We start from the raw sequence: 12,846 nt of genomic DNA, 5'->3' as shown, positions 1-12,846 counted from the left end.
AGATGACAGACTCAGTAATTCCTCTGTTGAACTGTATCAGCAGCTCCTTGGGCAGTTTGAACTTACTGAGTTGGCGCAGAAAGAAAAATTCTTTGTTGTGCTTTTTTGATGACGTTTTTGATGTTAGCTGTCTGTTAGCTAAAAAGACAAGATAACGCTCGTCAAGAATCACGAGGCACAACACCCAGTGACAGCCACACGGTACAATAAGCAATCAAATCATACTAGGAAACAACCAATATCAGTATAAATCGCAAGGATACAAACAACAAAGTTACAGCCATGCAGTCATAAGCGGGAGGGGATCGAGGACAGGAGGACCGGAGGAGAGGACCACAAGCCCCAGAATTCTTAGCGGCCGCCCTCGTTCTTCCGGTTGCGAAGCTGATGAAAGTGAAAGTGCCGCGGCCGCCGTGCCGCCGCTCTAGCCACCTCCTCCTCCTCCTCGACTTTGGCTTGGTTGGGTTCACCTTCAAGCGCACGCTTGGCGGAGCGAGGTGGCGCCGAGCAGAGACTCCGCAGGAGAGCGCAGCATGAACGGAGGGGTGGACTATCTGCTGTCGGAGGAAGTGATCCATCTCTCCCGAGGACCTTCAGGTATAAAAATCCACCGGGGGTGGGGTGGGGGGGCAACCCCGGGAGCTTCCCCCGCCGCCTTTGGCTAAAGCAACTGTTCTCGCCTCCGGGCGCTCCAGCTGCGGCTAGGCTCTGGGGCAGGCGAGCGCCAGGCTGGGTTTTGTCGTGGCGGGGAAGGGGGAAACCCCGATATTACGAAGGAGGGTCCCGGGGAAGCCACGCCGCTTAGAAGCAGCTCCTCTCCCTCGTCCTTTGGCCCTTTTGTTCCCGAAAGGCCCTTTGGCTCTCAGGACTGCATCGGATCCTCGGCACAGGAAAGCGCTGCAGGATTGCTTTTAAAGACTTTTTAATCTTCCAAGAACAGGTTTCTCTTGAAACTGAATTCTGAGGGTGGGGTTTTGGGTTTTGTTTTTTTGTGTGTATCTGAAAGTTGATCCAAAAATATAGGACCTTTTAGGTAGGCTGTATGGAACGCCTATTAAACTGCAAGAAATATAAAACTATTAAACTGCAAGAAATATAGAACAGAATAAAAGAGTTGGAAGGGACCTTGTAGGTCCTCTAGTCCAACCGCCCCACCCACCCCCGCTGGAGACCCTACCCCATTTCTGACAGATGGTAGTCCAGTCTCTTCTTGAAAGTCTCCAGTGATGAAGCTCCCACAACTTCCAAAGGAAAGCTGTTCCATTGGTTGATTGTTCCCACTGTCAGAAAAATTCTCCTTATTTCCAGGTTGAATCTCTCCTTGATCAGTTTCCACCCATTAGTCCTTGTCTGTCCTTCAGGTGCTTTGGAAAATAGGTTGACCCCCTCCTCTCTGTGACAGCCCCTCAAGTATTGGAATACTGCTATCCTTTCTCCCCTGATGCCTAGTTCCTGTAACTGTTCTTCATATGTTTTAGCCTCCAGTCCCCTAATCATCTTTGTTGCTCTTCTCTGCACTATTTCTAGAGTTTCAACATCTTTTTTATAGTGTGGTGACCAAAACTGCATGCAGTACTCTAGATGTGGTCTTACTAAGGCTTTATAGAGTGGTATTAGTACCTCACTAATGCAACTTAGGTTTGCATTGGCTTTTTTGGCTGCTGCTGCACACTATATAAATATAAATCCGTCCATCCTGCACCATTCAGTCAGAACTGAAGAAGCTTCTTAGATGAGAAGTGAAACGTCTTCAAGGAAAAACAGTTGCCTTTTGAAAAAGCACCTTTGGGACAACCTAGATAACTGAGAATGTCCATAGACAACTCCTATTAAATATGTCTATGGTGATTCTCAATCATCCAGGTCATGATTGTCCCAAAGGTGCTTTTTCAAGAAGCAACTTGACTTTCTTGTTTGTCCTTGAAGACATTTTGCTTCTCATCCAAGAAGGTTCTTCAGTTCCCATTAAACTTGGAGTATGCCTACTGCAAAGTAGGCATACAGGATTTACACTATAAAGGGAAATGGAAGGTTGGGAGATGCTGGTTATGCAGAAAATGTGGGAGAGAGAATTTTATCTGAATTTCAGCCTATAATCTGATTTTCACAGTGGAGATTACAACAAGAGTCAAGCTGGACTGGTTTAAGGCAGAACAATTAGTGATCTTCCAAATGTTGCAAAATTACCATCCTCTCGGAAGCTTCAATTAACTTGACCAGTGAGAACAGTTTATAGGATAGTATCCTAGACTTGTTCTGAGCTCAACTCCGTTTCACAGTTGTTTGGGTATTTCTTAAAGTGATTTTCTTACTCATACTCTACTTATGTATGATTCTCATGAAAAACAGATGATTCCTGTCTGCCCTATTCAAAGTTTATTGGAGCAAAAATGTGTCTTTAATTGTAGGAAAAAAACCACTTATTTTTCTCTGTATGTACAGAGGTTTGACGTGAATATATGTGATGCTTAATCTATTCAGATTTAGTTTTTTAAAAAAAGTTTGTGTCTGATGGCTTATGCTATAGTTTACTGCTTTACAATAAAAAGTTTGATATTATTACTATTTGCACATTTTGAAGTCAACAGTAAAATTCTCCCTGCGATCTCATTAACACTGTGTTACCTAGGGAATAGTCTATGGTCCAAATGGATCACTCTAGGTTTCTTTGTTAAAAGAAGTGATTTGGCAAGAGAAGAAATAAAGGCATTCTTGGGATTATATCCTGTAATTAAAGGGCAAACATTTTTTTAAAAAAAATTAGTTTAATCCTTGTTTGGATCAGAAGCACCTGCAAGGGAAACCCAACCATTAATTATTGAGTTACTGTAGTTTTTAATTTTGTGCTTTTGCTGGTTTGTTAGTATGCAGTCTGGGTAATTTGATTCATTTATTCTGTATTAAACTATAGGATGACAGTATTTATGTTTATATTAAATATATAGCCTACATTCCAATCCTTGCATTTCCAAAATTGCAAAGTTTAATATCAACATTCCATTTACTGTAGTAGAATTCATGGGGTTTTTTTTAAAGGTAGCCACTAAATAACAAAATCCTAAAAGTGCAAGCTATAATATAAAAATAGAAGTACATGAAGGTCCTACTGGACATTAGTGACACCTAGTGGAATATCAAGCATTAGTCAGATCCTAGTCAGGAAATAAATATGTGCCTTATAATGTGTAAATGAGGGCCTTCATGCCTGCATGTGTTTTTATGATTATCTTAATCTCTTTTAATTCAGTATGTGTTAGAAGTCTATATATGCTGAATATTGTTTTGGTTATGAAGTTAATAAAGCAGTGAAATTGGGGGGAGGAGAAAGAGAAGTGAGTGACAATTGTATATCTCATCTCAAAGAAAGGGGATATCATTTGATACTCCTGCCCCAGATTAAAGCATTTCTTAGATTAAAGGTATGCAAGAATGTAAATTTTAATCCATTGTGACCAGGTAGAAAGAATACCTGATGTTTTGCAGTCTTAAAAGTGAATGTTTATTCTGGGATGGCAGAAACATGATTTCTCTCTACTGAATTCAACCTTATTGTTCCCAATTTTTCTAGCTGTATAGTAGGCAAAAATGGGTAGACTTTGTTTTTACTCCCAATAATATGACATCATTTAACAATTTTTACTTGGGACAAATATCTTCTACCTGTATGACTCCTCTTTCCTTCTTCACAAGGCTGTTGGAAGTACATCATTGCTGCATTCTTTGGTCATCTCTACCTTGTGTATCCATTGCCTTTAGAGATCTATTTCTTTAAGACATATAACAGACCCATCACAAGACTCACTGATGATGCACAGCTGACCCATCACAAGATCCTCACTTGACACACCCACACCTGAGGCCCTAGTAAACAAAAAAAACAACAACTCTGAAACTGACATCAAGACTTTACCTAGCCTGGTAATGAAACGTTTTGAAACCAACCCACAAGCTTAGGAGAATGAACCTTCACTCTCATCCTACACCCGAGCTACAGATATTCGCCACTATTGCAAAATATATATCTGCCCATCTTGTATCAAACTCTGGGCAGCTCATAACCAAAAGATAAAATATCATCAATGTACAATAAAAAAATATTAAAATCACAAATATGAAAACCAAACCAAACAAAAATTATGTGTAACCATAATGTAATATTCATTAGGTGAAAAGTATTTTTCCAAAGCTTTACATTTTTATAGCCATTTTATTAGTTTACTAAAGTTAAATCAGATAAATGGCACACAACTTGTATCTGAAGCAACCAAGAAATTAACTGAATATGTCCTCAGCTGGCTGGAATTGGCATTCCTTAAATCTATGAAGAAACAAGTAAAGTAAAAACACCCTTAGGTTGACTCCCAGTAGTTACATAGGCAAGCCAGTATATTTTTTTTGCACAATGGCACAAAAGCTATGTTGACTTTTTTTTAAAAAAAACAAAACGTTCCCAATGTAGCCTATAACTGAATATCAAGGGGTCCAACGCCTCTGGTGGTGCAACAGGCTAATGCAGCCTGTTATTAACAGCAACTGCTTGCAATATTGCAGGTTCAAGTCCCACCAGGCCCAAGGTTGACTCAGCCTTCCATCCTTTATAAGGTAGGTAAAATGAGGACCCAGATTGTTGGGGGGCAATAAGTTGACTTTGTATATAGTATACAAATGGATGAAGACTATTGCTTGACATAGTGTAAGCCGCCCTGAGTCTTCGGAGAAGGGCGGGATATAAATGCAAAAAAAAATAATTAAGCCTGCAGGATCAGCCAGGGCATGCTGAATGCTGCCATCCAGACAGTGCCCTGTTGCTAATGAAAATTACCAGTATTGAAAATAAAAACCAAATATGTATAATTGCCAATTGCTGTTTACTTTGGTTCAAGAAGTTGTATTACAATTGAAAGGAATAGTTTTCATTGTTCTGAGTTTTTTCTTCCTTGCTAGTTTTAGGCTGGGGAGTGATCTCATTTTTTTAAAAAAAATTTCTTTTTGATCTTTTTCTTAGGCTTGGGATTTAATATTGTTGGCGGGACTGATCAGCAGTATATTGCCAATGATAGCGGCATCTACGTTAGCCGGATCAAAGAAAATGGAGCTGCTGCACTTGATGGCCGCCTTCAGGAAGGAGACAAGATTTTAGCAGTAAATACTTTAATTCTGTCCTGTGAAATTTTTCCTGACGGGGAGGGGGGCAGAGAATGATGTAGAAACATTTACAATCTCTTCACAATACTAGCTGTTTCTGTAAACCCATCCAATCTGTATCACTAAGCTGTTTGAAAACTCAAGACTAAAATTTTATTGATATGTCACATATACCGCATTTTTCAGAGTATAAAACGCACTGGAGTATAAAACGCATCTTAGTTTTTGGGAAGGAAAATAAGAAAAAAGCTGATTGGCAGGTGGATTGGCCTCCCGGAATACTCCCAATCAGCTGTTCCCAGAGGTGAATTTTCGCAACAGGTTCCTTGGTTATGAGCTCCGTGCCTTGCTTTTTTTTTTGCTTTTTTTCTGCCTCTGAAAGCCTCTGAAACAGAGCTTCAGAAAAAAGCCTCTGAAGTTCTGTTTGGGGGCTTTTTTTCCGAAGCTCTGTTTGGGGGCTTCTTTTCTGAAGCTTCGTTTCTGATGCTTTTTTCCGCCTCTGAAACCTCCGTTTGAGAAGCTGGGCAGCGCTACATTTGGAGTATAACACGCACCCAGATTTTCACCCTCTTTTTTGTGCATCTTATACTCCAAAAAATACGGTATGTAGATTTCCCCAATCTAATACGGGTCTTTTCTAACTAATATTAGCATGACTGGAATAATGAAGAAAGCAGCACTTAACAACATCTCGGCAGGCTTTAACACAGCCACAATATGAGTTTGCCTCAACCCCAACTGCATAGAATAGTGTTTCTCAACCTTAGTGACTTTAAAATGTGTGGACGTCAGCTCCCAGCATACTAGCTCATGCTCTTAAATACTTAGGTCCTTGATGGAGAATCTATGGCACACGTGCCACAGGTGGCACATGGAGCTATATCAGTGGGCATGCGAGCTCAGCTCTGGCACGCATGCGCACATTGGCCAGCTGATTTTCGGGCCTTCTGGGCCACTCAGAAGTAGGGAAACAGGCTGTTTCCTGTCTCCAGAGGGCCTGGGGGAGTGGGGAAGGCCAATTTTTTGCTCTCACCAGGCTCCAGAGCCTCTCTAGGAGCCTGGGGAGGGTGAAAACGGCCTTCCCCACCCCCTGAGGGCCAGAAATGGCCCGTTTCCCAACTTCCTGTGGGACTTCCGGAGGGCCTCTGAGCGGGTGGGGAGGGCTGTTTTTGTCCTCCCCAGACTCCTAGAGAAGCTCTGGAGCCTGGGGAGAGTAAAAAACGGGCCTACCAGGCCCACCATGCCATCATGTGCCAAAAGTGGGGAAAGCGTGGGGGGGGGGTCATGCGCGCATGCATGGGTGGGCGGGGCACATAGAATTATGGGTGTGGGCACACACACACGTGCGACCCCACCCCCGCACTCTCCCCGCTTTTGGCACGTGATGGCAAAAAGGTTAGCCATCACTGACTTAGGTATAGTTCTGGTTTATGCTGTACGCTGTTCTATGTACAGAATATATTCAGAATGCTAGCAGTTAATGAAAATATAAGGAAAAAACTGGAGCTCTTAAAACACTTGGAACTGATTACTTAAATGGTCTGTACTAATTATTGTATTCTAACTAATGGAGTAGAATTACTCATTCTAATTAGGCTTTTGTTCTTTAGTGATGGTTTGGATCCAGGCAGTTTTGTGGTGAGTACCTAATTGGCTTTACATGTGTTTTTTTTCCAGGTTAATGATAAGGAGTTGAAGAACATGCTACACAAGAATGTTGTGGAACTTTTCAGGACAGCTGGTGACAATGTATCATTAAAGGTCCAGCACAGGGTATGTAGGCCCTCTTCTTTAGTTTTTGCTTGGTAGAAGTTCCCCAAAGTGCTTCAAAGAATTTAGGAAAATCCCAAGCTACACCAGAAAGGTGGATTGGCATGATTTGGATGAGGAACATAAACATTGATTCTGAACATCTCTATTATAAACCACTGTTTTCTAAGTTGGTGGCGTCCAGATGTGATGAACAAGCTACTACTATTTTTCCCATCCTCAAGGCGAAATGACTGAGAGATTTGGGGAGTTGCAGTGTATCATATAAGAAAAGCACCATGCTGGGAAAAAGTTCTGTTTTTTAAGCTGTTGCTGCTGCCATATAGCCCCTCCAAGTAAAATCCAGAGTGTGGATAAATTAGGATACTTATAAGTTTGGCAAGAGGTAGAGAAGAGAAACTAGGGAGAAAGGTAACAGATAAGTAGCAGAAGTTGAATGTGAGCAGCATGTGTCAGATCTCCCCAGTCGTGTAACGCTCTTCAGATGTGTTGGGAATACAGATAACTTTTGTAGTCCCACACATCTGAACAAGAGCAGTCTAGGGAAGCTGATGTACACTTGTATATGTGTTATGTAATGTAAAGTTTCCCTGGGCATTTTGATATATTTTATGTATAGCAAATGGAGTCCTTAAAGTAATCTACCAAGTGGCAAAATGTTGTGGAGTATCTATAACAGTGTGCCATAGCAAAATCTCCAAAATCTTGATTAATGTTGAGAGAAAGAAAGATAGCTAGCTTTTGAATTAGCAACTGCCTAGACTGCCCTATTGTTTTACTGGAATTTTTTTCAGGAGAGAGAGAGAGAGAGAGGGAGAGGGAGAGGGAGAGAGAGAGAGATTATATAGTCTGTTACTGCACGTAGTAGAGTTTTATTTGATTCTGTTCAAAGATTGCAACACATTTTGTTTGCCTGCTTGTTTTGGTGTGATTGAAAATGGAAATGATTGATCAAAATGGCAGCTAGAGCTTCCTCAATAGATTGGGTGGAGATCTTTTTAAGTTTTCCATAAAGCAAAAGTGAAACGTAATTCCCTAAAGGCCTCCGTCTTTTTCTCAAATATAACATGGGAATCCCACTTACAATATCTCTATAGGACATGCACTAGCTTTCAAAAGTAGCTTGGCTGAATATGTCCTCGGAAAAGAAGTTTCAATTTTGCCAGCTTGAAGAAAATGAGTCGTCCTTGATTTTCTAAATTTCCTTACAAAGTTGAATCATCTCCTCCTTTGATTCAACTGCTAATGTCTTTCCTCTCCTCCTGATTGCAGCTACTGCCCCAGAATGGTCCCTCAAGCCGAGGAGATGGAGATCCGGGAGGCGTTCCTTTGGCTATGATTTTGGTTCCAGGGCTGGCCATAGCAGCAGCAGCAGCAGCTCTAGTATGGGCCTTCCTTAGATATCGACAGAGGGTGTGATGAGCATCATTTTCCAAAGATCTTGGTGTCTAGGAAAACCTATATATCTGTAAAATAATTTAAACAGAAGAAATCAGCAATCTTACTCTGGACTGACACAGGGAGAGGAGTAATAGAGAATCATTGGTCACTGCAGCCTTCCCCAACTTGGTGCCTTTCAGAAGGTGTTGGATTACAACGCCCATTATTTCCAACCTGGCGGGTATCACTTTGGGAAAGGCTGGAAAACACTAAACATTTTGGCTCCTTTAAGGAGTTTCAAATTTCATACACTTAGAACCTGAAAACTGATGAGCTGGACAATCTGACTCCACTGGCCCTGAAGAAAATTGGTCCGGTCTTTTCTGATTTATTTTTTTATCATGCAAGTTTTCCTCTGCTCAAATTTTTTTCCCCACCTGTAGCTAAGCAATGGGGCAGAGCATGTACGTTGTGTCCCCTGACAGATGTGATAAGACAAGGTATCTGTTTTGCCACTTGCGAAACTGCTTTTGAAACATGAAGGAAACTTCCGGAGCAATTGCAGCATAGTTATGCTTTGATGTGGGGAGGATTGGGTCTCGGGTGGAGCGAAATGTCCTTGAAAATGCAAAAAAGCAGGTTTTCCTGATCAGAAGGAATATTGTAGATTGCAATTCAGAATCGAGTGTGAAATTGAAAAAGGTATTGGATTTTTTAAAAAAAATACAGATTTATCTTTGTTCCCGCCCTATGTTTTCTCAGAAGAATATTGTCCGTAATAATGAGAGATGAAAGTGATAATGAAAACATCTTTTGTTAACGAGTAGAATATTTTGGCAGGGCAGGCTAAATATTATTTAAATCAGAAGTCTTCAAACTTGGCCGCTTTAAGACTTGTGGACTTCAACTCCTAGAATTCTCCAGAATTCTGGGAGTTGAAGTCCACAAGTCTTAAAGCGGCCAAGTTTGAAGACCTCTGATTTAAATTATGGCTCAACATAATTGTATTTTTGTAGTGGTTCTCTAGCTGAAAAGACAGAACATTTCCTCAAACCTGAACATGGAAAGATGATGCGTTGTCCCTTTCGACTCTCTAAGAATAGATAATTTCAAGTATTGTGTACAATGGATGGTTTATTTTGAACAATTGGGTAGAATGCATTGCTTTTATCTGTGGGTTGAAAACTGTCATTGGAAAGTAGACCCTTGCAGAGTTTCCTTCCACATAACTTGTTTCAGGTTGGGTAGTCAAACATATTTTTTTTCTTAAATTGCTAAAGTGCCAGATAGCTCTTTCCAGTGAAAAGCAATATGTGTTCATGATAGCTGTTTTGTTTTGTTGTGTTTTGTTTGGAGAGTGTGAACTACACCTATGGAATTCTCCAGCCATGCAACAAGGCAGCAGTGTTTATATAAACCCAAAGTCTGTGAAATGATGACAAGGTGCTTGAAAGCAAAGCTACAATGCCTTCACTTTCTAGATGGCAAACCCTTGTTTGTTGACTGTATCATAGAGGTGAATGATTTAAACTCCTTAAAGCAGGGGTCTCCAACCTTGGCAACTTTTAAGACTTGTGGACTTCAACTCCCGGAATCCCTCAGCCAGCAAAGCTGGCTGAGGAATTCTGGGAGTTGAAGTCCACAAGTCTTAAAGTTGCCAAGGTTGGAGACCCCTGCCTTAAAGTATCGTTAATTTTATTTTTGAAACGGAAACTGTTTTTGTACTTTGCAAAGAAAATTGATGTATGAGAAACGCATAATGCCAAAAAATGTATGTGCAGTACTTCTTGAAACTTTAATCTGTGCTGAATGGGTTTTGTTTTTTTCCCAACTTTTAAAATTTCTAATATTTCTATACAAGAGAATACTTGAGATATGCTGGTGTGTGCCTATTGTATTTTCCCCTTTCTATCCCTTTAGCACAGTGAAAGGAGCCTGTCCTTCCTCCAGTTATATTTACCTGGAATGTGCCCAGCCTTTCCTGAGATAGAAAATAGTCATTCCTTATTGGGAACCCTATTCCAGTAATGAGGACCTGGCCACACCAGTGAAACCTCTCCAATTTGGGGGGGGGGGGGATTATTAGGATTATTATGACTGAAAAGGCAATTTCCACAAGTATGGTACAATCGCAAGAGTATAATTTTGTGGACACATGCAAACTGGGAACTCTGATAACAGAGACGGTTCGTGTGCAAGGAAGTATTATAGTATTGTGGCTCTTCTGTGATACAGATAATCCTCGATTTATGTTCCCTTACAATAGGGATCGGAATGTCTGTTACCAAGGTGTTCTTAAGTGAGTCATGTCTGATTTTACAACCTTTTTTTTTTTTGCCACATTTAAGTGAATCACCCTTAAGCAAACTTGACTTCCTTCTTTGACTTTGCTTATCGGAAGCGAGAGGAGGTTGCAAATAGAAATCATGTGTCCCCTGGGATGCTATAACAATTGTAAAGTGTGATGATCGGTCGTAAGTGACTTTTTTCAGTGCTGTTATCACTTCAAGTGGTCACTAAACAAATACTTGTAAGTCAGTGACTACCTATATTTATTAGGTCAAACTAATTTGGTTACGGTCACAGAATTTTACTGACTTCAAGTGCTGTCCACAAAGCATCACATTCGGGTAGAGCTTTCTGACTAAATGTTATTACAATAAAACCATTATCAAATGTTCCTTTGTAGAGTGGAGAGTTTTTCTGCCTAATTTCTGCATTTTTCACCTGCTTTTCCTCTACAGTATAATTTTGTGGAATTTTCTTGCTTTTCCCCATAAGATGTGGGGAGAAAAAGCCAATATATTAGGCAGCATTATATTCTTCAACATGGGAGATGCACTGTAAATTCCCATGGTAGCCAGAAGTCTAAAATACGAGAAATGAATTGTGTGTGTGTGGCATTTGAGATATTTTTGCACTTGGATTTTTCTTTGGAACTTGTTTCTGAATTTCTGTTTGCAGAAGGACATCATGCTTTCTAGTTATATTGCCTTAGCTTTGCTGAATGTAAAATTCCCAGGTCCCTGCTCTGGTTGTGAAAAAAAAAAACTGCAGTTCTCACAATGTACAGATGTGCAATGTTCAAGTCATGTGTAAATTGTAAATTTCCTTTCTAGCCTAACCCTCCAAACATCCTGCCAAAATTCAGAGGTCAAATAATTTTCCTCTGTCTATCCACAGAAATCGGCTCCCCACAAAAAAGTTTCAGTAGCCAGATGGACATCACACTCCTAAGAAAAACATTTTAAGAAACCCTCCAAACGTCTCCAGATTTACAAATCCTACACTAGCCACTTATATATGAAAACATGCGTAGGTACTTGTACACTTTCCTTTTCTGCTCTCCAAGTTGCACCAACTCCCCTCCCGCCAAGTACGCAACTTTGTACTTGACGTTCAAATGGTTCATGCTTTCTTTCACCGTTATTGCTTGCTAGATAACAACCGCCAATGTTTCTCCTATGTTAAGGATTAAATCAAAAGATTTTGGGACTGATTCCACCAATAGGAGCAGCTGCGATGCTGACGTGTTTTTTTTTAAATTCTTGCTTAGTAGATCCTGTCCTTTAGCTGTCTTAGATTCCAATTACCTTGAATCATTCTGAAATTGGCTCCTTTAGTAGAATCCTGTTCACATGTAGAGTGTCTGGTGAATGAATTGATTTCCAAGTATTTCAGTCCCATCGTTCATTGAATCTGCTTTTCATATAAAACACTTTGTACCCAGGATTGGTTTTGCCAAACCAGTTCGTTGCTGTGAATTTTCACTCACTCACACACACACACACAAATACCTCTTGAAAAGCAGATTCCTTTTTGAAAGCACTTGTTTGATTGGAACTCAAGAAAGCAAATGCAAGTTTGAAGATTGACGGGCAAAAAGACCAGAACCCAGGAATTGTTAGAGGCTCTCATTCTGCAGTTCAGATATTAAATGTGCTACACATTCATCAGAAAAGTCTGGTATAGGCAAAAAAATGAGCAGTGAATTTTTACTTTTATGTAATGATGGGAAAAATATTTTGTAATTCATAAACCTAGGATCCTGTAATAATCTCTGAAATTCCAGCAAATGTTTGGAAGAAAATTCTATTGAAATAAATGAAATTATCGGCATTATTGGCCGTAATAGCTCAGGGGGCCGTAATAGCTCAGGCTGTTAGAAGCCTGTTATTAGAACACAGTAGCCTGCAATTACTGCAGGTTCAAGCCCGGCCCGAAGTTGACTCAGCCTTCCATCCTTTATAAGGTAGGTAAAATGAGGACCCAGATTGTTGGGGGGGCAATAAGTTGACTTTGTAAATATACAAATAGAATGAGACTATTGCCTTACACACTGTTTGCCGCCCTGAGTCTTCGGAGAAGGGCGGGATATAAATGTAAATAAAAAAATAAAATTTTTTTTTTTACCGTATTTAGGATTGGGAAGTGGAGTTGCATCTCCAAGCAGGTTTTTTTTGAGGGTGGTGATGGTTTGGTCATACTTGTAAAATACGCACATATGTATTTGTGAAATTCTTTATCCTTGCTGAAAGCAAGGATTCTACT

General features: G+C 40.4%; 1 protein-coding gene across 1 annotated transcript; it reads left to right on the top strand.

Annotated features, from left to right (window-relative positions):
• The first annotated feature begins 383 nt into the window (after window positions 1–383).
• Window positions 384–10,975, top strand: SYNJ2BP (synaptojanin 2 binding protein). The gene is made up of 4 exons (XM_058161926.1): window positions 384–597; window positions 5,006–5,142; window positions 6,823–6,918; window positions 8,188–10,975. The coding sequence occupies exons 1-4, from the start codon at window positions 534–536 to the stop codon at window positions 8,332–8,334; spliced, it is 444 nt and encodes a 147-aa protein (XP_058017909.1). The 5' UTR covers window positions 384–533; the 3' UTR covers window positions 8,335–10,975.
• Window positions 10,976–12,846: the final 1,871 nt, after the last annotated feature.

The sequence above is a fragment of the Ahaetulla prasina genome, chromosome 1, assembly GCF_028640845.1.
Source record: "Ahaetulla prasina isolate Xishuangbanna chromosome 1, ASM2864084v1, whole genome shotgun sequence".
Classification (NCBI taxonomy): Eukaryota; Metazoa; Chordata; class Lepidosauria; order Squamata; family Colubridae; genus Ahaetulla; species Ahaetulla prasina.
Note: the sequence above shows the minus strand (reverse complement) of the source record. Positions and strands in the feature narration are given on the sequence as shown.

What these genes read in the sequence shown, in the direction of transcription:
- SYNJ2BP (XM_058161926.1), top strand. Translation starts at nt 534, where the DNA reads ATGAACGGAGGGGTGGACTATCTGCTGTCGGAGGAAGTGATCCATCTC. An exon ending in AAGGAGACAAGATTTTAGCA is followed by an intron (nt 5,143 to 6,822) that starts GTAAATACTTTA and finishes TTTTTTTTCCAG; the next exon opens with GTTAATGATAAGGAGTTGAA. An exon ending in CATTAAAGGTCCAGCACAGG is followed by an intron (nt 6,919 to 8,187) that starts GTATGTAGGCCC and finishes TCCTGATTGCAG; the next exon opens with CTACTGCCCCAGAATGGTCC.